Source organism: Oncorhynchus keta, chromosome 7 (assembly GCF_023373465.1).
Source record: "Oncorhynchus keta strain PuntledgeMale-10-30-2019 chromosome 7, Oket_V2, whole genome shotgun sequence".
In the NCBI taxonomy this organism is placed as follows: domain Eukaryota; kingdom Metazoa; phylum Chordata; class Actinopteri; order Salmoniformes; family Salmonidae; genus Oncorhynchus; species Oncorhynchus keta.
In genome coordinates this window covers 8,346,094-8,372,183 of record NC_068427.1, presented here as the reverse complement: position 1 = coordinate 8,372,183, position 26,090 = coordinate 8,346,094, and the positions used below count along the sequence as shown (strand labels likewise).

The 26,090-nt window shown below is 48.0% G+C and overlaps 1 protein-coding gene across 32 annotated transcripts in view; it reads right to left on the bottom strand.

The window, feature by feature from the left end:
* Positions 1–26,090, bottom strand: part of LOC118385920 (histone deacetylase 4) — a 281,140-nt gene that overhangs the window by 66,931 nt on the left and 188,119 nt on the right. For all 32 annotated transcript variants that reach the window (XM_052521886.1, XM_052521892.1, XM_052521893.1 and 29 more), the window contains exons 8-20: positions 23,725–23,856; positions 23,441–23,538; positions 22,772–22,888; positions 21,674–21,869; positions 21,183–21,379; positions 17,730–17,942; positions 15,720–15,912; positions 15,064–15,197; positions 13,326–13,428; positions 10,281–10,327; positions 7,092–7,199; positions 2,508–2,563; positions 2,247–2,334 (exon numbers count right to left, since the gene is read on the bottom strand). In XM_052521886.1, coding sequence (XP_052377846.1) covers positions 2,247–2,334; positions 2,508–2,563; positions 7,092–7,199; positions 10,281–10,327; positions 13,326–13,428; positions 15,064–15,197; positions 15,720–15,912; positions 17,730–17,942; positions 21,183–21,379; positions 21,674–21,869; positions 22,772–22,888; positions 23,441–23,538; positions 23,725–23,856 — 1,682 coding nt within the window. The remainder of the gene's footprint in view (positions 1–2,246; positions 2,335–2,507; positions 2,564–7,091; positions 7,200–10,280; positions 10,328–13,325; positions 13,429–15,063; positions 15,198–15,719; positions 15,913–17,729; positions 17,943–21,182; positions 21,380–21,673; positions 21,870–22,771; positions 22,889–23,440; positions 23,539–23,724; positions 23,857–26,090) is intronic.

The window sequence follows — 26,090 nt, the reverse complement described above, 5'->3', positions numbered from 1 at the left end:
CAGGTTCACACTGAGCACGTGACAGACGTGACAGTCTGGAGACGCCGTGGAGAACGTTCTGCTGCCTGCAACATCCTCCAGCATGACCGGTTTGGCGGTGGGTCAGTCATGGTGTGGGTCGGGACGGCATTTCTTTGGGGGACCGCACAGCCCTCCATGTGCTCGCCAGAGGTAGCCTGACTGCCATTAGGCATCGAGATGAGATCCTCAGACCCCTTGTGAGACCATATGCTGGTGTGGTTGGCCCTGGGTTCCTCCTAATGCAAGACAATGCTAGTTCCCATGTGGCTGGAGTGTGTCAGCAGTTCCTGCAAGAGGAAGGCATTGATGCTATGGACTGGCTCACCCCTTCCCCAGACCTGAATCCAATTGAGCACATCTGGGACATCATGTCTCGCTCCATCCACCAACGCCACGTTGCACCACAGACTGTTCAGGTCTGGGAGGAGATCCCCCAGGAGACCATCCGCCACCTCATCTGGAGCATTCCCAGGCATTGCCCAGAAACACACTACTGAGCCTCATTTGGACTTGTTTTAAGGACATTACATCAAATTTGGATCAGCCTGTAGTGTGGTTTTGCACTTTAATTTTGAGTGTGACTCCAAATCCAGACCTCCATGGGTTGATAAATTTGATTTCCATTGATCATTTTTGTGTGATTTTGTTGTCAGCACATTCAACTATGTAAAGAAAAAAGTATTTCATAAGAATATTTCATTCATTCAGATCTAGAATGTGTTATTTTAGTGTTCCCTTTATTTTTTTGAGCAGTGTATATACACTATACTGTATATTTGTATGTGGACACCCATTCCATTCAAATGAGTGTATTCGGCTATTTCAGTCACACCCGTTGCTGACAGGTGCATAAAATCAAGCACAGTCATGCAATCTCCATAGACCAACATTGGCAGTAGAATAGCCTTTACTGAAGAGCTCAGTGACTTTCAACGTGGCACCGTCATAGGATGCCACCTTTCCAACAAGTCAGTTGGTCAAATTTCTGCCCTGCTAGAGCTGCCCCGGTCAACTGTAAGTGATGTTACTCTGACGTGGAAACGGCTCAGCCGCGAAGTGGTAGGCCACACAACCCCAGAGAACGGGACCGCTGAGTGCTGAAGTGTGTAAAGAAAATCATCAATCCCTGGTTGCAACACTCGCTACCGAGTTCCAAACTGCCTTTGGAAGCAACGTCAGCACAAGAACTGTTCGTCGGGAGCTTCACGAAATGGGTTTACAAGGCCGAGCAGCCGCACACAAGTCTAAGATCACCATGCGCAATGCCAAGCGTCGGCTGGAGTGGTGTAAAGCTCGCTACCATTGAATTCTGGAGGAGTGGAAACATGTTTACTGGAGTGATTAATCATGCTTCACTATCTGGCAGTCAGACGAACTAATCTGTGTTTGGTAGGTGTCAGGAGATTGCTACACGCCCCAATGCAGTGTGCCATCTGTAAAGTTTGGTGGAGGAGGAATAATGGTCTGGGGCTGTGTTTCAGGGTTCGGGCTAGGTCCCTTAGTTCCAGTGAAGGGAAATCTAAACGCTACAGCATACACTGACATTCTAGACATTTATGTGCTTCCATCAAACACCTTTGGGATGAATTGGAACGCAGACTGCAAGCCAGGCCTAATCGGCCAACATCAGTGTCCGACCTCACAAATGTTCTTGTGGCTGAATGGAAGCAAGTCCCCGCAGTAATGTTCCAACATCTAGTGGAAAGCCTTTCTAGAAGAGTGGAGGCTGTTATAGCAGCAAAGGGGGGACCAGCCCATGATTTTGAAATGGGGTGTTCGACGAGCAGGTGTCCACATACTTTTCGTCATGTACTGCTCCCTCTTGAGTCATTTGTGTCTTAATTAATGCATCACAGTGTGCTTAAAGCATCAGACAAGCTCAGTAGCCTATATATAGTTGTTTTTATTAACACATAGGGTGTAGGGAAAAATACACGTTTAAAAATGTGCTTAAAAAGTGGCACTCGGTTGACAAAGATGTTTTTTTTTTGTCGTGCCCTACGCAGAACATGAACAAATGTTAATAAAAATAGGTCACATTATTTTATATAATAATATATGCCATTTAGCAGACAATTTTATGCAGAGCGACTTAAAGACATGCGTGCATACATTTTATGCATCAGCGGGAAACGAACCCACTACCCCCTTGCAAGCGCCATTCTCTAATGACTGAGCCCCACCTTATTCTGTGTGAAAGCACGGGAGGTCCAAGGTGAACTCACCCAATCCACGATCAGGATCTTACTGACACTGAGCCTCTGCTGCAGAAGTTTAGCTGCGATGGCCACGGAGTTGAAGTAACAGAATCCCCTGTGTGATGGAGTGATGAGGGGGAGGAGTGATAGAAAGAATATACATTGAGTCCAATAGGTGTTGTGATTAGGGTTCTAATAATTTGATTTTGCTCGAAATCTCATACCGTTTCCATAACAATAAGAACTGATCCAATGAGAAGAAAGAAACATAAATGACGTGGGACTTACATAGGTGTGCTCTCCTCCGCGTGGTGTCCAGGGGGCCGGACTACAGCAAAGCCGTTCTGCCAATCAGAGAAGAGGGAGCCATGTTACCCATAAGGCCTTGGGCAACATGGCTCCCTCTCACAGACTAACAGACACTCGTACTGCAATAGCACAGATAAACACATAACCCCATAAATACACACGAAAATACCTACTTACACACACACACACACACACACACACACACACACACACACACACACACACACACACACACACACACACACACACACACACACACACACACACACACACACACACACACACACACACTAACACGCACACACACATTCCAGTTTCTCCATGCAGTATTCAGTTCTCTGCCTCTATGACCCTAAATCCCCTTGTGGCTCACACTTAATTGCTTTGCCATTGACAGGGAGGAGGGTCAGACACTGCCGGTGACACACACACGCGAAAATGTTTATTCTATTCTACTGAGCCATTTACTTTATGTTCATATTCTGATCTTCTATTATTTCTTATTGTTGTTGTATTGTCGAGAAGGAACATACAAGTAAGCATTTCGTTGGACAGTGCATACCATGTGTATCCTGTACTTATAAATCTTGAAACACACACACACACACACACACACACACACACACACACACACACACACACACACACACACACACACACACACACACACACACAAAAGGTATGGCTGACAGCTGAGAGCAGCAGTGCGAGGCGTGGATGTTGTGTTAATGTAGGGACCTGTGGGACTCCCGCTGCTCCTGCGCCGACTGTTTACGGTCCTGGTGTAATATGGGGACATATGGGGACTGGTAGGGACGCTCAGTGTTTTCGGGGCCCTGACTGTGGTATGTGTACGTGGTGAGGTGACCTGTGTCCCTGTAGTCCAGTCTAATGATGTTGAGGCAGCTGCTGTGGATTACTCTCCACCTCGCCTGGCCGCAGAGGATATTATTCTAGCAGAGGGACAGAAGGAACTCAGATTCCCACTGACGATAGGGACCCGCTTTCAAAGAGCTGTGTGTGTCTGAGCGAGAGAGCGAGTGTGTGTGATTTAAAGAGATTCATGGGATTCCATTGAGTTCTATTTTAGAAACATTGATGATGCAGATGCAAGGCTCACATGAACAGGCACGGGGGGGGGGTTAGGTGATGTTAGAGTCTGGTTTCCCTCCCTGGGGTTACGTCTGTGTGCGCGCGTGTGTGCTAAGATGGGGTTAAGGGGCAAGGGGGTCACTTCCTGTGATCTCTAACCCTTATGTAGAGCGCAGATATTTTTTTCATTAATAATTTCAGGTCATTATTCTTAGAAAGAGAGCCATGCCCTCCATAAATCAATCAAGATGAATGGATGAACAAACGGGTCCACGAATGAATAAAACAAGTCAATAAATCTCAGTAACAACAAACAGTGCTGTTCACTAAATGGCTTACATATTCATCAACAGATACACTCCAAACAACAACCTTCGAATAACAATAGGTCACATCCATTTTACGGTATGCACTAACTGCCTCCCCTAACCAATGCTTCCAAATCCACTGGAACAAGAAGGAGAGTGAACGTGCTAGTTGAAGCCCTGTCCTAGCTGAAACTCTCTGCGAGCGTTAGCAATTTAGCATCCTATGCCAACGGCTGAGAGAGGGATTATCGTAAGTCTCCGTTACCTTACCCAGCTCTGCAGGTGGCTGTGGTTGGCAGGCTAATAAAGCCGGGGTGTTAGCGGGGACTATTCGAGTTAGCCAATTAGCGATGCCCGCGCACTAGGCCGCCCCGCGGAGTTCAAACAACAGTCGGCGCTGCCAGGAGAAGCCACAGACACAGGAAAGTAGGCGGCGGGCAGGAGGGGAGGAGTGTCTGTCTGAAAAGTGCTAATGAGAGCTGTAGGGAAGGGGTAGGGAAGGGGGCGGGGGGCATTCCTACGGAGTCTGGAGGTGTTAAGAGAAAGCATGGCTAACAAGGCTAAATTAATGAAGCCTAATTCAAATCAAATCAAACTCTACAGACCCCGAATACAAGAAGTGTAGATTTGACCGTGAAATGCTTACTTACAAGCCTTGCAGTTCAAGAAGGAAATATTTACCAAGTAGACTAAAATAAAAAGTAATAATAAAAAGTAACACAATAAGAATAACGAGGCTATATACAGGGGGCACCGGTACCGAGTCAGTGTGCAGGGGTACAGGTTAGTTGAGGTAATCTGTACATGTAGGTGGGGGCGAAGGGAGGTAGCAAACAAACAGCGAGTAGCAGCAGTGCAGTGGGGGGGTATTTCCGGTGGCTGGTGGCTATTTTTATGAATTGTTCAGCAGTCTAATGGCTAGGGGGTGGAAGCTGTTGAGGAGCCTTTTAGACTTGGCACTCCGGTACCACTTGCCGTGCGGTAGCAGAGAACAGTTTATAACTTGGTTGACTGGAGTTTCTGACAATTTTATGCGCTTTACTCCGCCTATTATTTTGGTCCTGGATGAGAGGAAGCTTGGCCCAAGTGATGTATTGGGCCGTTTGAACTACCCTCTGTAGCGCCTTATGGTCAGATGTCGAGCAGTTGCCATACCAGGTGGTGATGCAACCCGTCAGGATGCTCTCGATGGTGCAGCTGTAGAACCTATTGAGGATCTGGGGGCCCATGCCAAAATCTTTTGAGTCTCCTAAGGGTAAAAAGGTTTTGCCGTGCCCTCTTCATGACTGTCTTGGTATGTTTGGACCATGATCGTTCGTTGGTGATGTGGACACCAAGGAACTTGAAACTCTCGACCTGCTCCACTACAGCCCCGTCGATGTTAATGGGGGTCTGTTCGGACCATCTTTTCCTGTTTTGCTCATATTGAGGGAGAGGTCTTTGTCCTGGCACCACACTGCCAGTTCTCTGACCTCCTCCCTATAGGCTGTCTCATCGTTGTCGGTGATCTGTTGTGTCGTCAGCCAACTTAATGATGGTGTTGGAGTCGTGTTTGGCCACACAGTCGTGGGTGTACAGGGAATACAGGAGGGGATGAAGTACACACCCCTGAGGGCCCCCAGTGTTGAGGATCAGCGTGGCAGATGCATTGTTGCCTACCCTAACCACCTGGGGGCGGCCCGTCAGGAAGTCCAGGATCCAGTTGCAGAGGGAGGTCTTTAGTCCCAGAGTCCTTAGTTTAGTGATGAGCTACGTGGGCTCTTTGGTGTTGAATGCTGAGCTGTAGTCGTTGAACAGCATTCTCACATAGGTGTTACTTTTGTTCAGGTGAGAAAGGACGGTGTGGAGGGCTATTGAGATTGCGTCATCTGTGGATCTGTTGGGGCGGTATGCAAATTGGAGTGGGTCTAGTGTGTCCGGGAGGATGCTGTTGATGTGAGCCAAGACCAGCCTTTCAAAACACTTCATGGCTACCGACATGAGTGCCACAGGGCAGTAATAATTTAGGCAGGTTACCTTTGCTTCCTTTGGCACAGGGACTATGGTGGTCTGCTTGAAACATGTAGGTATTACAGACTCAGTCAGTGAGAGGTTGGAAATGTCAGTGAAGACACCTGACAGTTGGTCTGCGCAGGCCCATCTGGCCCAGCGGCTTTGTGAATGTTGACCTGTTTAAAGGTTTTGTTCACATCGGCAAAAGAGCTTTATCACACAGTTATCCAGAACAGCTGGTGTTCTCGTGCATGGTTCAGCATTGCTTGTCTCGAAGCGAGCATAAAAGCCATTTAGCTCGTCTGGTAGGCTCGCGTCACTGGGCAGCTCGAGTCTGGGTTTTCCTTTGTACTCCATAATAGTTTTCAAGCCCTGCCATATCCGACGAGCGTCAGAGACAGTGTAGTAGGATTCAATCTTAATCATGTATTGACGCTTTGCTTGTACGTTTGAGGGCGGGGGATTTCTTATAAGCGTCCGGATTAGTCTCCCGCTCATTGAAAGTGACAGCTCTAGCCTACTGTGGGGATGACCTCATCGATGCACTTATTGATGAAGCCGATGACTGAGGTGGTGTACTCCTCAATGCCATTGGATGAATCCCAGAACATATTCCAGTCTGTGCTACAAAACAGTCCTGTAGCATAGCATCCGCGTCATCTGACCACTTCCGTATTGTGCGAGTAACTGGTACTTCCTGCTTTAGTTTTTGATTGTATGCAGGAATCAGGACGATATCATTTTGGTCAGATTTGCCAAATGGAGGGCAGGGGTGAGCATCTCTGTGTGTGGAGTAAAGATGGTCTTGGATTCTTTCCCCCTGGTTGCACATTTGACATGCTGGTAAAAATGTGATAAAACTGATTTAAGTTTGCCTGCATTAAAGTCCCCGGCCACTAGGAGCGCCGCTTCTGGGTGAGCATTTTCTTCTTTGCTTATGGCCTTAAAACATCAGCCATGTTCTTCGGCGCCATATTAATAGACCTCACTTGAGTGGGGCGTTAGCACCGTTAATGAGGTCCAATGATCAACGCTCCACTCTGCCACCTATTCAGCTGATGGGCTAGCATTAGCATTCAGCGTCCAACGCGAGATGGCATTATCGTTGGTAATATAGGCATTCAGACAGACAGCTAGACAGACACACGATGACGAGGGACATGGAGCTAACCTTGAGCTCTCCAGCCGCCACTTTGAAGACCAGCTCCACAACGGAACCCACAGCCAGACGAGCCGCGCTGGACGAGTGGACCTCGTTCCAAATGGTGTCGCTGTCCACCTGTGAACACGAACACACATTTATGTAATGCGCAATATATACATGTTCATGTATAATACACAATGTAAACAGGGTAAAGCATACAATTGGACAATGTTGGACCAGGATGGCTGTGGTGCCATTTGTCCTCCCAGTCCCAACAATTCCAGAGGTATAAAAGGGTGAAGAAGATATGCGCACACAAGCTACAATACAAAAGCCCCTAACCACACACAGTGTTTACAAATCCCTTGTATTGTATCAAAGCTTGCACAGGGAGAGCGGGGGGGACTCTCAGAGTGAGTTATGGGTCAATCCAACTGACGTGAATGACTCCCCTTACAGACAGAAACTCAGTTTGGACAGCCAGGCTTAGTTTCTTGTACATGCACGACTATCCTGCTGACACACACACACACACACACACACACACACACACACACACACACACACACACACACACACACACACACACACACACACACACACACACACACACACACACACACACACACACACACACACACACACACACACACACACACACACACACACACACACACACACACACACACACACACACACACACACACAACCACATGCACATCCTGTACGTCAATCTAAAGGGTAGGGAGAACTAATTTGCTCTTCACACGTCTGTCCGTCTGAGTGTGCTTCTGGTGGGACCCCATGGGGGAACACAAAAGCATGCTAGTAGAGGTGTGATTGTAACGTCCGGGAGAGAGGCGAGATGGCTTTTATTCACAGACGTGTGTCAATATTGAGCCAAGGGAGAAGTTTGGGAGAGATGAGGGATATACTGTAGACCGAGAGAAATATTAAATATTTTAAAGGGGGGCATGGAGAGTGATGTGGGATGGGGTGGGGGAGCTGGCTAGTCCCGGGGTTGTGGAGGTGTGGGGTGTGCATGTGGTCAGAGAGAGAGAGGCCAGGCATTCATCCGTCAGGGCTGATTATGCTGACACACGCCTGCTCCGTGGCCCCAATCACAGCGCACACACACAGTACTTCTACACACATCTTTACTCCTCTACACACCACTAGACTGCATATTGTTAAGGGTTAAGGTTGAAGGTTGAATTCCGAGATGGACTAACCTAAGGAGGAGAAAACAGCTGGCAGAGGGAAAGATAGGCAGGAGAGGGATAGAGAGAGAGAGAGAGAGAGAGAGAGAGAGAGAGAGAGAGAGAGACTGACTTCCAGTCGAAGCTCGCATCCACTACAAGCCCATGGCACTTGCCTATGGAGCAGCAAGAAGAACTGCTCCTCCCTACCTTAAGGCTATGTTCAAACTCTACACCCCAACCCCAGCACCCCGTTCTGCCACCTCTGGTCTCTTAGCAGTCTTGGCCCTCCAAGCACTTCTCTGTCCTGGCACACCAATGGTGGGACCAGCCCCCCCCCCCCTACCTCTTCAAACAGTATCTAAAATAAATCTAAAATAATCCCACTAGCTCTGACCCTGCTACTTTATTGATGAAAACGTAGTTGTGTGTGGTTGTCTCACCTAGCTATCTGAAGATGAACGCACTAACTGTAAGTCGTTCTGCATAGGAGCGTCCGCTGAATGACTACAATGGCAACGTAAAGGGAGCGAGAGGGAGTTTGTGGGGACCTGGGACCTTCTGTGAACCTCGGGGTCGCTGATAGACTCAGCATACATTGACTCTGGCGATCCCCGCCTGCTGCATTTGGCTTTGAACAGCATGAACGCTCAAGGCTAGAGTTAGAAGGGAAAAGGAGAACAGGGGGCCTTTTCAAGTCACGCCAAGAAGGACTTTGTCACGAATTATGAGTCTGCGGTGCATTTACGATGCAAAGAAGACCGGTGGGGAGGGAGGGGGAGGGAAATAGGTTGGGGGGGGGGGAGAAGGCACGAGGGAGTTGAATGAAGAGTGACGGCTGCACCAGAGTGAGTGAGTGAGTGAGTGAGTGAGTGTGAGTGAGTGAGTGAGAAAGTCATCAAGGAAATTAATGATAAAGTAATCGAGTGATCAAGCTAAAAAGAAATGGGAGACGACGACGAAATGTGACAATGTACCCTGGGATGAACTGAGGAGTGTGTAAAAAAAAGTGAAAGAAAAGATTGAGAGAGGGAGGGAGGGAGGGACACAGCGCCAAAGTATGTCACTAGTCCCTAAAGGAGAAGAAAGTGCAACGCCGGAAGGGCAGAGCAGCCTTTGACGAAAGCGACTTGCAAGACTGAGACTGAGGAAGACGAGGCGAAAGACGCACGCCAGAACGACCAAGAGCGATAGGGGGATAAAAGAGAGAGGAAAACGAGGGTCCAGGGAACCAAAGAGAGTGAGGGAACGTGTTGGAATGAAAGAGTGGTAGTTCTTATCAGGCTGACAGGGTAATTTGATGAGGCGAGGCGCTGTGCTGGGACTACAGGAAGACAACAATTTAGCCCTCATTTCCATAAAACAGAGCAGAGCCAGTTCTGTTTCCCACCGGCAGCAGCGGGCAGAACAACAGACCCAGCTAGATGCTCTCTGGAGAGAGAGAGAGGTAAGGGAGAGAGGTAAGGGGAAGAGGGATTGAAAATCAGACCTCTGTCAACATATTGATCTAGGGAGCAACAAACACACAATCTGAGTTCACACACTGCAATACACACTCCCACACATACAGTACGCAAGGGAACACACGCCCCATGAAGACAACGAAATGCAAGCATACAGAGGGTCACACACATACACTAACCCAGCTGACCTTGTTCTTACCTGTCCCCCCCCTCCCAACCATCACACTGAAGGAACAGCACACACACACACACAGCATTGCCCCCCCAACCTCCCTCTTACCCCCCCTCCCCTCCAGTGTCCCCCTCAACACACAGACAGCGCCCTCCCACCCACTCTACAGGACACAGCTTGTTTATAGAAAACATATGGTCACAATTACCCACTCGACAGAAAGCAGAGCAACAGTTTTGGTTGCCTCTGGTGCTCCAGGGGGTGTGTGTGTGTGTGTGTGTATGTGTGTGTGTGTGTGTGTGTGTGTGTGTGTGTGTGTGTGCGTGGGATAACACACAACACCATTATTTAGACAGGGGAGAATAAGTAGGGAGTGACTTACCCCTACCCCTCCACAAGGCAGCCTCACAAACATGGGAGTCAATGAACCTGAGAGGGAGAGAGATAGAATGGGGGGGAGAGAGAGAGAGAGAGAGAGAGAGAGAGAGAGAGAGAGAGAGAGAGAGAGAGAGAGAGAGAGAGAGAGAGAGGGAGAGAGAGAGAGAGGGAGAGAGATATAATGGGGGTGGAGAGAGAGAGAGAGAGAGAGAGAGAGAGAGAGAGAGAGAGAGAGAGAGAGAGAGAGAGAGAGAGAGAGAGAGGGAGAGAGAGAGGGAGAGAGAGATAGAATGGGGTGGAGAGAGAGAGAGAGAGAGAGAGAGAGAGAGAGAGAGAGAGAGAGAGAGAGAGAGAGAGGGAGAGAGAGAGAGAAAGGTCAGAGGCAACCGCCAGAATACTCCCTTGTCACACAGTATGCCCTACCAGTCTCTCCAGTCAAGAAGCATCTGCAAGATGACTACAACGTCAACTTAGACATGCCATCCCCCTTTGAGATATAAACGAATCTTGACCCGTACTAATTCTAGCAAAAACGTTGTAAAGTGGAAACCCCACACCCTTAAAACAACACCCCGGCGTGATTTGAGAACATAGGCTACACCTGTGTATGTGTGTATGATTTTGTAGTGCCGTCTAATCGAGAGAGCAGCATTTCACCTTTGGGCCTGAACATTTCAAATGTGTCTAGGTGACCATTCACGATTCTTAGTGGGTCCTGAGTTGATCATTACACTTCTGCATTAATATGAATTCATATAGCAGACCCTCCTAGAGCATTGACGCATGACAGAATACATAACATAGTCACACATATTTGAAGTAAACACTTTTAAAATGGTGCAAGTGGAAATACGGAAAGTCCAACAGTCCAAAACAGTGTTTCTCCTGCGGGTACTTGGGGGTCCTTCAGGGGTACACGGTGCTACAGTAACTAAAAAGGTTGGGACAAAATGAGTGTTCCTTCGACAGGCGCTGCTTGGTTAACTCCGATATGACAGCCAGGGTGGTCAGAGTTCGATGTTTGAGCCAAGCTGTCAGTCTCCCTCTCAACCAATACAAAATATTTAGGTGATGGATCAGAACACTTTGGGTGGAGGGAGTAAACACAGAGGGGTGATGTCATGGAACATTGTGTGTGTGCGTGTGTGTGTGTGTGTGCGTGCGGTCATTATTGGCAGAGAGGTAGCGGCCTTGACCGAGCTTAGGGACAGACTTGAACGAGCTCCAACTGTGGCGAGAACGGAACGACAACAAATAAAATGGTGGTTGTTTAGGTAAACAAAACAAATTCTGTGGAGCTTCCTGGCTTCTTCTTTACACAGAAGGCTATAATGCAGATAATAAAGTTGATACCGGTCTGGTAGAGGAACACTATCATTAGACCAGCTCTGCCCTGTAATAACCAGCAGCGGAGGTGTGAGAGAGGGGGGGGGGGAGATAGCAGTCTACGGGAGACTGTTATTGTCATATACACTCTCATACTGGAGGCAATCCTGTTCATGTACTGTACCTTGTGCATATAAATCAAATCAAATCGTATTTGTCACAGGTGTAGACCTTACCGTGAAATGCCCTTAACCAACAATGCAGTTCAAGAAAGAGAGTTAAGAAAATAAAACATGTACTAAATAAGCCAAAGAAAAAATGTAAATAAAAACAAACACAGCAACATTTTCAATAACCAGGCTATATACAGTCTGTGTGGTGGTACAGGTTAGTCGAGGTCATTTGTACATGCAGGCAGGGGTAAAGTGACTATGCATAGATAATAAACAGTGAGTAGCAGCAGTGTAAAAACAAAGGGGGGTGGGGGCATTTGATTAATGGTTGACTTTGGGGTAGAAGCTGTTAAGGAGCCTTTTGGACCTAGACTTGGCGCTCTTGTAACGCTTGCAGTGTGGTAGCAGAGAGAACGGTCTATGACAAGGGTGACTGGAGTCTCTGACTATTTTTTGGGCCTTCCTTTGACATGGTCTGGTATATAGGTCCTGGATGGCAGGAAGCTTGGCCCCAGTGATGTACTGGGCTGTACGTACTACTCTCTGTAGCACCTTACGGTTGGATGCCGAGCAGTTGCCATACCAAGCGGTGAAGCAACCGGTCAGGATGCTCTCAATAGTGCAGCTGTAGAACTTTTTGAAGATCTGGGGACCCATGACAAATCTTTTCAGGCTCCTGAGTGGGAAAAGGCTTTGTTGTGCCCTGTTCATGACTGTCTTGGTGTATTTGGACCATGATATTGTTGGTGATGTGGACACCAAGGAACTTGAAATTCTCGACCCGCTCCACTACAGCCCCGTCAATGTTAATGGGGGCCTGCTCGGCCCGCCTTTTCCTGTGACCTCCTCCCTATAGGCTGTCTCATCATTGTCGGTGATCAGGCTCAGCACTGTTGTGTCGAAAGCAAACTTAATGATGCCGTTGGAGTCGTGCTTGGCCACACAGTCGTGGGTGAACAGGGAGCATAGGAGGGGACTAAGCACTCATCCCTGAGGGGCCCAGTGTTCAGGATCAGCGTGGCAAACGTGTTGTTGCCTAACCTATCCACCTGGGGGCGGCCCGTCAGGAAGTCCAGGATCCAGTTGCAGAGGGAGGTGTTCAGTCCCAGGGTCCTTAGCTTATTGATGAGCTTTGAGGGTACTATGGTGTTGAACACTGAGCTGTAGTCAGTGAACAGCATTCTCACATAGGTGTTCATTTAAGCAGATTTCCGTCGCTTTCTTGGGCACAAGGACTATGGGGGTCTGTTTGAAACATGTAGGTATTACAGACTCGGTCAGATACAGGCCAATCCTAACTTCTGACATGCATTGATAATTTGTGATCATTTGACTTCAGTAGAAGTTGGGATTCACCCTCACTATAATGAAGAGCATCTACACAACTGATCCTGTATAGTGTATTAAGCACCAACATCCATTTGGGTATGGGCCATATCCACAAAGCATCTCAGAGTAGGTTTTCTGATCTAGGATCAGTTTAGCCTTTTAGATCATAATGAATTAGATTATTTGGACAGATCCTAGATCAGCACTGGTGTAGGACTTACTGTCTAGTTTCTGTCGGAGTGGGTTGGTTCCATACAGAAGGACGTGGGCCTCAGAGTGAACCGTCTGCAACTCCTCCAGAGTGGCTTTCCGCCCTCGGATACACTGCAGAGAGACACGCAGGGACCGAGAGACAGAGAAAGAGCGAGAGGGGAGAGAGAACGAGAGAGAGGGGGGTAGTGAGAGAGTGAGAGAGAGAGGGGGAGAGAGAGCGAGAGAGAGTTGGTAACACTTACTATGACACCTGTATCTGTGATGCTTTATCCATTAGTTATAACACACACCTGCTTTACTAATCCCCAAGGGTCACCTGAGCTTTTGATGGACAGGAGGGATGGAAAGATGAAAAGGAGGGAGTTGGGGAGGATTGGAGAGGAGGGGGGGGACAGGGTAACACCTGTAGCCAGGAATCTCTAATTAGTTACAGTGGGGGTCGTAAAGGGGGACCGAAGGGTGTGTGTGTGTGTTTGTGTGAGTGAAAGAGAGAGACAAAGAGAGAAAGACAGGAGAGTGAGAGAGGAGAGCAGAGGGGAAGGGAGGGGAGGAAGTCTGGGGATGGGACTTGTTTGTTTGTGCCATTCAGGAAAAACAGAGACGGCAGCTATGCAACCAAGCGTAGCGCTGACGCAGTGAGATGCAGAAGAGGTCAGACACAAACACGCACAGCGCAGAGTGGGATGCAGCATAGATCATCCCCATTTAGGAACCATGAAACTGTGTTAATAGCTCTCAGATGAAGAGTAAAGCATGCCTCTTGCTGAGCAAGTTTGTGTGTCTGTGTGGTAAGTATATGTGCGCACGTGTGCGTGTGTGTGAGTGGATGGTCACAGAACAGGTGCAGCGCGTGATAAGACCCACTATGATAAGACCCACTATTAGCGCAAATTCAGCTTCAACCCACTAGCAGCTTTTAATCTCTACCAGCGCTTCAAAACAACATAAAACTTCAAAAACAACCCCGTAAGCTAAACACTGGCTACCCCCCCCGAATGGTTATGGTTAGGAGTTGTCAACGGCTTGCCCTACAGACAACTTGCTGTAGGGTGTTTTGTCAACGGGAAGGTTGGTTTAACACTGCCCTCCCCTGGTCAGACAGGGTCTGAAAGTGGAGGAACAGGTCCATCTCAATCGTCCAGGTTGGATGGGGGAAAGGCAGCCACTTTATACTGTTGAGATCGGTTGGCAAACAAGCTTCCTCAGTTACTCTGACAGGGGACCTGAATTTATACTCCAAAGTGGATTCCTCTCCTTAGTCTCTGCAATGATCGAGAAGAAATAAAATAGACTATATGGGTGAAACCCCAGAGCTGGCCACACTTTAACCTGTCCTATTACTTTAACCTGTCCTATTACTTTAACCTGTCATGTTACTTCTGAATCCGTGCTGAAATGAGGGATACAATGTAAGAAAGGCAGTTAACATTTGACATGTTAGTCATTTCGCAGATGTTCTAATCCAGAGCGATTTACAATTAGTGCATTCATGTTAAAGGTATACTTCGGGATTTTGGCAATGAGACCCTTTATCTAATTCCCCAGAGAAGGGGGGGGATTTAGAGTTTAGAGTTTCAGACATTTTCGGGAAGATGGACAAGGACGTTAGGGGGAAGCCTGATCCACCATTGTCGTGCCAGGACAGAGGAGAACTCTGACTGGTTCTGAGCAGGACCCGCCCTCCCGTAAGGGGTGGGAGGGTCACGAGACCAGAAGTGTTCGGGTTGGGCTGTAGGGTTTCCGTACCTCACACTTGCCCCTCAGTCCAGTCTCCTGCAGTCGGGACCAGATGCTCTGGATGCGTCCGGCGTGCTCGGGGTGTGTGTTGGTGTTGCCACACATACACTGGTGCTTCTGCATCAACGTGTCATACACCAGGCCTGGTGGGGAGAGGGGCAACACACAGACACACACAATGCCACTGTTTGGGAGCACACGCACACTGCACTGCTGATCAGTATGCTGGACACTGGGGCTCTCAAAGTGGTTTATGGGAGAAAGAGAGTCAAGGTAAAACATTTTGTTTTCACAGAGAGAGGACAGACTAATCTAAGAGAACAGGGAGTGTGTGTGTGTGAGTGAGATACAGACTACAGGTTAGAGAGAGAGTGTGTGCGTGGTGTACCTCGTGACTCGTGTATATAGCCACGTTATAGTTACTCATTGTGTATTTATTCCTCGTGCTATTATTTTTCTGTTTCCTCTCTCTGCATTGTTGGGAAGGTCCACACCGGTTGTTTACCAAGCATGTGACAAATTCATTTGATTTGATTCGTGTGAGCGTGCTTGTGTTTCTGTGCTTGCGTGCGAGCGTTTGTGTCTACACATGCGTGTGTGAGAGAGCGTCTGTATGTATGCGCATTTGTGTGTGTGATACAGACACGGGGTGCTTGGACACTAACCAGTGGTGAAGCGAGGCTTGGTGGGCGGCTCCTGCTGTACCACAATGGGGGGGAAGCAGGCCGAGGCGGGAGATGATTGGGCCCTGGAAAGGGGGCGGTGCATTGGGAAGGTGACTGACAGGCCGGCTGACTCCATGGAAGCCTGGTAGTTCCTTAACTGGACCATCCTCTGCTGCTCCAATAACACAGCCTGCTGCTCACACAAATACAGAGAGAGAGAGAGACAGAGAGAGGGGAGAGAGGCAGAGAAAGAGGGGAGAGAGGCAGAGAGAGAGGGGAGAGAGATAGAGAGAGAGAGAGAGGGGAGAGAGACAGAGAGAGAGAGAGGGAGAGAGAGAGAGAGACAGAGAGAGAGGGGAGAGAGACAGTAGAGAGAGAGGGGAGAGAGGAGAGAGAGAGAGAGAGAGGGGAGAGAGATAGAGAGAGGGGAGAGAGAGAGAGAGAGAGAGAGAGAGAGAGAGAGAGAGAGAGAGAGAGAGAGAGAGAGAGGGGGAGAGAGATAGAGAGGGGAGAGAGATAGAGAGAAAGAGAGAGAGGCAGAGAGAGAGAGAGAGAGAGAGAGAGAGAGAGAGAGAGAGAGAGAGAGAGAGAGAGGGGGGGAGCGATAGAGAGGGGAGAGAGATAGAGATGGAGGGGAGAGAGGCAGAGAGAGAGAGAGGGGACAGAGATAGAGAGGAGAGACAGAGAGAGAAAGAGAGAGAGACAGAGAGGGAGGGGAGAGAGGCAGAGAGGAGAGACCGAGAGAGACAGAGAGAGGGAGAGAGAGAGAGAAAGGGGAAAGAGAAAGGGGAGAGAGAGACAGAGAGCGAGAGAGACAGAGAGAAAGGAGAGGGAGACAGAGAGCGAGAGAGACAGAGAGAGAGACAGAGAAAATGTTACACACACGTAAGCTAATACACACACAACGAATTCTGCTTTTATGTGCATCTGTTGAGCTGCTGCAAGATATCTTACTAGCCAGAAGATGGCGCTTGATGCTTATGAATCTATTATCATAAGCTAGACAGACAAGTGAGTCAGATGTGTGAGCGGCTTTAGGACCATTAAGATACAAATGGTATGCAAGTATGCATGCATTTAGTATCCTTTCACTTAGAATTAGCCCAATTCCTGCGAAAGCCTTTGGTGGCACTCACTGGCATACTGGTATGAAAGTATTTAGTACGAACACTATAGGTTGTCGTAATGTGCTATTGGGATTCAGATTCTAAAACTGTACGGCCACTTAGTGAATTGCCACTACTGTAACTAACAGAGCAGGTTTAGACTGGGGTATCGCTCCTGCTCTAACACTTCCTTTCCCAGGGGCCCCCAGTGCTATACTTCCTGCCAGGGGATGTGGGCGTCATGGTGACAGGATGGACAGTGGATTGGATTTGGACCGACTGCTGGGCTGCATGTTAGACAGGGATGACATGGTGTTCTGGCTAAGTGTGTTTGTGTGTGTGTGTGTGTGTGTGTGTGTGTGTGTGTGTGTGTGTGTGTGTGTGTGTGTGTGTGTGTGTGTGTGTGTGTGTGTGTGTGTGTGTGTGTGTGTGTGTGTGTGTGTGTGTGTGTGTGTGTGTCGGTGTGTGTCGGTGTGTGTCGGTGTGTGCGTGGCCCTCGGGAGACTAACTCAGATTCAGCAGTAGAGAGGAGGCGTGAGGCTGACCTCAGCCATTCAGATAAAAACCTGCACGCTATTTCACTTTGTGAGTAGGAGTATAGCGTGTGTGTTATTGTGTGTGCTTGCGTGTGTGTGTGTGTGTGTTTGTTTGTGTGTCAAAACAGCAAGAGTAAGCCATGTGTGGGTGTCGGTTTCTCGTGAACTGACTAAAAATGAAAATAGCCTACATTCTGTTCACTATCACACATGCAGTACACGTGTGTGTCGTCTTCTTTCTCGGTCTGTCCATTTGGATATTCCAGCTCTCTTCAACTGGTGATGTGAATCACTTTTGTTTTTTATATGTTGTGTGTCAAGTGTGTATGTGTGTCTGTCTGTCTCCTCTCCTCTTCACTCTCTCCTACCTGTCTGAAGAGCAGCTCCTGGTCGACCATCCTCTCTCGGTTGTCCCTCTCCTCTTCCTGAGGGTCCGGGGGCTCCTGCTTGACCGTCACCCCGCGCATGAGGACTCCTTCCTGGGGACACAGGGCTTGGTGCTCCCTTAGCTCCTCTTCTGTCTCCTCCGGGTGGCTCTCGTGCTGTCGACCCGGCCCTGGTTCGCTGGGCTTGGCCATCATCTGAGGAGGAGAGGGAGGGGGTTGAGGTCAAAGGTTAGAACATCTGGCAGTGGGTGTGGATAAGTTACACATACCTGCACCAAACCTAAGTAACGATAACTGTTGCAATACATAGTTTGTGAAATGTTCTATTTCTGGATGACCACAAAGAAAGTCCACTTCCTTCATCCCTATGAGGGCAATATACTATTTTCCCGATTTTCTAAAATATTTAAGCGGAAATGGAGAGTTTGTCAAGTGCTTCCCAACAGGTGAGTCGGGACCCTAAGAGTGGACCGCCACAGCCAGTCCCTCTTGGGTTGTCACTAGAAACATGTTATTGTCGATCAAGTGACTCACAGGCAGCCCAATTCTGATTTTGTTTTTCTCCCATTAACTCGTCTTTTGACCAATCGCATCAGATCTTTTCACATCAGATCTTTTTCAGAGGACCAAATAGTGAATAAAGACCAATTAGTGAATAAAAGATCAGAATTGGGCTATCTGTTTAAACGCAATCAAAGACATTCAAAAGCCTCATGTCAACGCAAAGACAATTGGGGAACCACTGATCTAGGAAAGCTGCAGCAGAGCCATATATAACTATAAGGATTCAACCCTTTCCTTCATTTTCTTCTGCAATGATCCAAGTGTATTCTATAAAGTGCATCTATTATGGTACTGTTAACAGTTAGACAGGTGTTTTGGCTTCCAGTATGATCGTCTATGTGTAGATCGGTGAGTTGATACGAGTTCAAAGAGAGTTTCGCAAACATTTCCTTTGGAGCACAGATAAATCCATAAATCCACCGAGGAAACATGTCTAAATTTAAACGCATGGTAAACAAACGTCACTGCTCATGTCCAAACCGCCATCTATTAGCTCAGATGACAAGTTGACTGGCTGGCCCTTATGACTTGTTGCCAGAAGCTGGTTTGTTCAGATTATAAAGGTTAGTCCACCCACGGTCTCCGGGTTCACACAGACTCGCCGTGAGAAAAAGAAAAACAGAATAGATAGAGTGAGAGGGAGAAGGTAGAGGTGAACAGAGAGAGAGAGTGAAAGAGAGAGAGTGTGAAGGAGAGAACGAAAAGAAAAGGAGAGAGGGCTGAGGTCTCATCATAAGAGCAGGGAGAGGAAGGGAGAGAGAGAGAGAGAGAGAGAGAGAGAGAGAGAGAGAGAGAGAGAGAGAGAGAGAGAGAGAGAGAGAGAGAGAGAAAGAAAGAAAGAATGTGAGATTATCCTCTATAAACAGGAGGACAAAGAGGGTACTTCTGTTCAAAAAACAAGTGCGGGAGAGAGGGATCAAGAGAGAACATCAAAGGGGAGAGAGAGGGGGAATGAAAGAGGGACTTTGGGGAAGGTCTAGGTTTAGAGAGGAAGGCGAAGAGAGTGACAAGAGAGAAATCAGAAATAGAGTCAGAGAAGGCAGCCCAGAGAAAGTGGAAAAGAATGAGAGCCAGACAAACTGAAGAAAATGAGACTCCGAAATAGAGAAAGAGACAGAGAGCGAGAGAGAAACAGACAAGACAGAGAGAGAGAGAGAGAGAGAGAGAGAGAGAGAGAGAGAGAGAGAGAGAGAGAGAAGGAAGGAAAGAGACAAACGAGAGCGATAGAAGGAAAGAGAAGTAAAGAGAGAGAGAGTGTAATTTCAAGACTGTGGCGGATGTCGCTGTGCCAGGCCAGCTGGGTCCATCCAGCTCGGTCGCCACGGGGATGTCAAGGGTAAATACTACAACCCCCCGTCCGGCCGTCCTTCACCCCCCTTTCCAGTGTCCCAGGTCGTAGCAACCATGTCTGGCAGACGCACGCACTGGGCCCTGTTGGCATGACGCCAGGGGAACCGGCTCATTGACGTCAGAGCACCAGTCTCTTGCCTCATCCCCCTCTAAACACAAGCCACTCTTTTTACACTCGCTCACTCCCCCCCACCCCTCCCCTCTTTTATTCCCCCCACCCCTCCCCTCTTTTATTCCCCCTGACTCCCTCTCTCTTTTTCGCGAAATTCTTTCTATTTTTTAAAGGGGAAATTCTCTTTTGGGATTTACACCAGCTACATAAGGGATGAGGTTGCTTTGAAGTTAGATGCTAAATAAACACATTTTAAAGTTTTGGAGAGAAAGTGAGAGCCTACTGTAGTTCCTTTAATGCTTAAACACTGGTAGTTAAACAACTCCTCGACACTTAATATCCAAATATACATTTTCTTAAAGCTTTTCAGCTTTGCTGTACCTTTCATCCAAAACATGAAGCAAAAAGTATGTCTCTTCAATTACGAAACTTTTTGACAGTAGATGACAATATAACAGTAGCAATATGCAATTATTGACATCATGGAGGCAGCTGATTTAAATAGTAAAGTGACAAGTGACCTCTTATGGATCACCAGAAAACAATCAATGGATCCTGATAGTCAGCAACCCAAAATATGACTGAGTTGTTTTAGCCGCATGCTAACCTGGATCCTACCACTCCCATTGCTTTTCAAGCAACAATGCTAATGCTAGAAGGTTGGGAAGTAAACAAAGCCATATTCTCCATATTCTTCATTGCTGACCACTGAGAATCCACATGGATCACTTGCTAGTTCTGAGGTAAATATCGGAGGTAAATTTGTCATTTTGTTGAACTACCCCTTTAAAATGAAAACATTTATCGGCCATATTCTTCATATTCTTAATCGCTGACCACTGACAATCCAATTGGATTACTCGCTAGTTCTGAGATTAATTTGTAATGTGGTAATATCCATTGTTATAGTCCATGAAACACACAGTGATGTCAATGTGGCCATGTGTCAGTGAGGGACATAAGTAGGGGAAAACAACAGAGATTCAGAAGATAATAGCGTATAATCCTCAGGGAATGTCACGACACAGGAGAAATTCAGTAGGGAGAAAGAAAAGAGCAATAATTATCTCTCTACGCCCCCACCCTGCTCCGGCCTTATGATTCTCTATCCTCCCTAATCACCACACACACGCAAACACACACACACCGAGCTCCTTCCTGTGTGACCATATAAGGAAGCGGCTTCCTCCAAACGAGGTAGTTGCCATGGCGACGGAAGAAGCGAGCACAGGAACATGCACGCAGGGCAAACACTTAGCCGACGTACAGCTGTTGTGTTACTGCTGCTGCTGGTGGTGGGGCTGTTGCTTAATGACATAGCAGACACACACTTCCACATGTACACAATCACGCACGCCCCCGAACCCTCCCACACCCACCACCTCCTCCCAGACACACACCACACACACCTTGTTGATGTGCAGTTGCTGCTGCTGGAACTGCTGCTTGTGTTTCTCCAGGAACTGCTGGTGCTGCTGCTGAACCACCAGCTGCTGCAGGGCCTGGGCGTTCTGGGGCAGAGGGGCCGACTGGGTCCTCCCTAGGGGACGGTGCTGCCCACGCAGCTTGTGGATGGAGGGCGACTGCAAGGGCAGCCCGCCCAGGCCTGAAACACAGGAAACACCGACAACATTAAGAGGATGACCCACAAGTAACACTGGGGACCCACCAAGTGGAGGCTGGTGTGGAAGGACGGGCTGGTAGTTATGGCTGGAATAGAACGAGATGAACGGCATCAAAACACATTCTTTACACTGCAGAAAGTAGTATGAGCTTCCTATGAGTCTTCCTTTCACCAGCCGCCAGTGAAACCACCACGGAAGATGGTCTTTCAAATCCAGTTTTTTTGGGGGGGATGATGTGTTTTGGATAGTGCCTGAGACGGAGTGGATATGCTTACAGCAGGACAGACCTAGTGGGTTCTGGGACTGCTCCAGGAGCACCATGTGCTGGAGGAGGGGGTTGTGTGCCGAGCCCCCATCAGTCAGGTAGGAGGGCAGGTGGGCCCCCGGGATGAAGGGAGTGGTTATGGGGAAGCCCTGCTGCAGCCTCTCATGCATCGATAGCCTGTCACCATCCTGCTGGCCTGATGTCATCTGAAAGGAGGAAAAAATATGCAGGTGCCGGGTGGAAGTTGACCCTAAATACAGACCGAGGAATCATCTAACTGTAGTGTATTTCCCTCTAATATATTACGGGGCAAAATACTGCATATCAGTGAACTAATAACTCTGCCTGACTTCAGTTGGAAGAGTTGGAAACATCTAGATAGAGAGAGAGAGAGAGAGAGAGAGAGAAAGAGAGAGAAAAATAGAGAGAAAAAGACAGAGAAAAAGAGAGAGAAAGAGAGAGTAAAAGGAGAGGAAAGGGGGGCATTCCTTACAAAAAAAGAAAAGGGTTGAATGGACCGTCTGAGGGGGTAGAACGTGCGTCACTGACCTACTGCTGGTCATTGTCTCTCAATGGGGCCTTTCTGAAATGGAAGTGGGGCTGAAAAGCCACATACGGCAGATGGACTAGGTCTAGACAGGGCCCCCGCTATGTGGAGTCCTCCACTGTGAAAGGGCTGTGTGCGCAAGCAAGCCCTCAAAGTGGAGGAGAGGAGAAAGGAAGAACAGAGCGAGCGAGAAGAGAGCGAGAGCGAGGGAGAGAAAAGAGTACATTGGGATGAGAGGGGAAGCCGGTGGAGAGAGAGAGAGAGAGAGTGTAGTAGGGAAAGGAAGAATGTGGGCGAGAGAAAAAAAGGGGAGAACGTGAGATGTCAGGGTAGAGATGCAGTAGAGTGCAGAAGAGGGAGGAAAAAGTACGGGGAAAAAAGAAAATACCAACCGAACTAACGAAAGAAAAAACAATGAACAACAAACAGAAAACAAACAAAGGAATGAACCAACAAGACAAAGACAGAAAGAAAGGAAGAAAGAAAGAAAGAAAGAAAGAAAGAAAGAAAGAAAGAAAGAAAGAACACAAAGAGTGAGAGAAAGCGGGAGTATGAACTCACGCTGGACGGGCCGGTGGCTGGCAGGCCCAGGGTGATGTTAGGCAGTGAGGGCGATGTGTACAGAGACAGCTGGCTCAAGGGGCCCTCTCGGCCGGCCAGCCTGTGGGCCAGGGAGGCCTGGAAACAGAGGAGCACACAGTCAGAGAAACACACACACTGAAACGCAAACACTGGCCAGATAAATAGACCCCTCTGGAAAGATGAACAGCCCCTGCAGCCTCCTGTCTCCACGGGCAGTCTGGAGCACATGTTGGTTACAGAGACACACACCCAGCGCCTCAAACACAGACAAGGATATAGGGATACACATGCTCTACGCGCAGCCACTTGCATTTCCATCGCCACGGGCACAGACACACGCAAACAAACACAAGCACCCGTACGTACACACACACACACACACACACACACACAAACAGTCACACCGGATCAAACAAGCATGGAAGCACATTTGCACGCACGCGCGAACACACAGGCCTTATAGTGTGAGCCAACAACTAACAAGTAACACTTTGTTTGGGTCTGGGCCATATGAGGCAAACAGTCCTCAGCAACGTGACTGGGAGTCAACGTCAAAGCAGATTGAAGAGAGAAGAGTGCATCAGAAGCCCATGGTCACGGCAACCGAACAGCTTGACGACGCAGGTTCACGTTACAGTGGCTGCTTACCTCGACTGTACTAGCGATGCCGTTCTCATTGGTGATGTTACTGGAGCTGTTGTTGGGCGAACTGGGGCCCGAGCCAGGTGCGCTGTTGCAGGCCGATTCTGCAACAAAAAAAGACACAAACCACAAGACATGTGGCTCCCACACAACACGCATACTGATCAAGGTACCAGGTTGGAAACCTATCGATTTCAACCCACAGAAAAGCACTAAAGTTACAGATGCAAAAGGGCTGTGTCGAGTTTGATGGTGTTCCGTTTGGGCTTAGTTGTGCACAGGATGCTTACCAGCCATGTCCAGAGAGCGCTTCTTGGCAGTAGTGATTACTGGACCATCCTTCCTACGTAGCAGTGGGCTACTTCTGCGCTCTGTCACCTTCTGTTTAAGCCTGGACCGGAGCTTCAAGTTGGGCTCAGAGGCTAGAGGGAGAGAGAGAGGAAAAGAGAGAGAGAGAGAGAGAGAGAGAGAGAGAGAGAGAGAGAGAGAGAGAGAGAGAGAGAGAGAGAGAGAGAGAGAGGAAGAGGGGGTCCATTAAAACACAGCTTGAGAGCATAACATACACAACAAGGATTACAGAATATGCAGTTCTTAGAAAAGCCTTTTTTTATTGACATCGCCATTGAGGGCATACTTGAGAGGAAAATGAATTGGGTTGAGAGCCACAAGAGGACCAACAGCATTATATAGGTTGATCATGACACAGATGAAGAGACCGAGGATGAAAGGGGGCCTGGCTTCCAAAATACTCAAAAAGGAGAGAGTGGAGAGACACACGGCTCGTGTTACATTTTGCAAATCCACATGCATGACCAGCAGGATTCATTTGGATCAAACCAAATACTTCTGCAAAACATGAATGAATACAACACTGCAACAGGGACCCGAAGTGCAATTGTTCCACGTATTCTGTTCCGTCTTGCACATGATATAGTTAAATAAAGGTTAAATGAAAAAAATACATATAAAAAAATATGTAGAACTATGGAAGTGGGTATTGATCAAACGGCCACCCAGGCTATTTACATTAACCCGTACCCCTCCCCCCCTTTTGTTTTTACACTGCTGCTACTCGCTGTTTATTACCTATGCATAGTCACTTTACCCCTACCTACATGTACATATTACCTCGACTAACCTGTACGCCCGCACATTGACTCGGTACCCCCTGTATATAACCTCGTTATTGTTATTTCATTGTGTTACTTTATTTAAAAAAAAAATTTATTCAGTTTATTTAGTAAATATTTTCTTAACTCTATTTCTTGAACTGCATGGTTGATTAAGGGCTTGTAAGTAAGCCTTTCACGGTAAGGTCAACGCAACACCTGTCGTATTCGGCGCATGTGACAAATACAATTTGATTCGATAACATTCAGGAGCTGTTATCTTTCTGAGGAGATTCTCGCTGCTCTGGCTTCCCTGGCTGTCAAAGCCCCATAGGGCTTTTGGGCTTCTAATGACGAGAGTTCTCTCTCTCTCTCTCTCTGCTGCAAAACAAGCATGTCACTCCGCTCTCGCTCTCCTATCCTGCTGTCTGAAACTGTCTGTAAAACAAGAAAAAAAACTCCAGACCCCAACACACTGCATCACGCGGCGCGACTTCTGCTAAGCGGCGCTCAGTAGAGACCTGAGGTGAGGTCACAGTTCTCCGAAATGCTTGGAGAAGAGAGCCTATGCTGGAGAGTGTTCACAATTTAGACACGATTAGTATTTGATCGATGGCGCCAAACACCACACTGTGCTGTGGAGCCGAGAATGAAATGATCACTGCAAATGAAGCACCGCATGCGGCGCTCACCTGGTACCTCGTAAAGGTTAGCCAGTTCAAGGCATTTAGTGCTAACAAGCTACTCCTTAAAGGGGCTCCTTCTGGAAAGACTGACGGAGAAGATGAGAAACGACTTGACGAGATGAGCTCCAAAAATGTGACAAGGACGAGCAGCACGAGGGGGAAAAGAGTTCTCCAGTCTTGGCAGCTCTTGCAGACCCCATTCTTAATCAAGCCTGTCTAAATGCCAAGCTAATGAATAGCTCTTGTTGTCAAACGCTCTCTATTAAACGAGTGTGTATTGTTTGTGCCCTTATTTTGGGGTTTGCAAAACAGTCGGTTTTTTTCATTCTCGCTTTCTGTGCATAGAGGCGGATAACCTTTCTCTCCCTTCAGTTAGTCCGGACCAAACGTTCACCACCAGTTAACCCTTTGGCTTGGCTCGTAACCTCGTGTGAAATGGGTCTGGCTACAGAAGGCAAGCTACGCTCCATTAGCGTAGGACTCGGGGCCATGTCTGCATCAACATGGGACTCTGTTGGTCGTCCCATCCCTTCCCTTTCAGCTCCATGTATCCTTGAATGTGAAAAACAGGTATAAGAGTTGACCAGGTTCCCTGTTTTAATGCACTCGGAGCAGACAGAGAACACCTCTGGCCCATTTGGGACGAGCGGGGGCTTTGAGTGCGTGGAATGCATCATTTATATGAAAGTGCACTTTCAATTTGAGGGGCTGAACTTGCGGTTGGAACTTATTAAAACTTGATTGGGAATAAAAGAGCGGCGCTTCTTGTAAGTGGAGGGCGCGTGTCCAAAAGGCTTCGTTAACAGGATCAGGGGAGACCCGGGTCATGAATGTTGTGCATTAGCAGCTGGAACGTTCAAC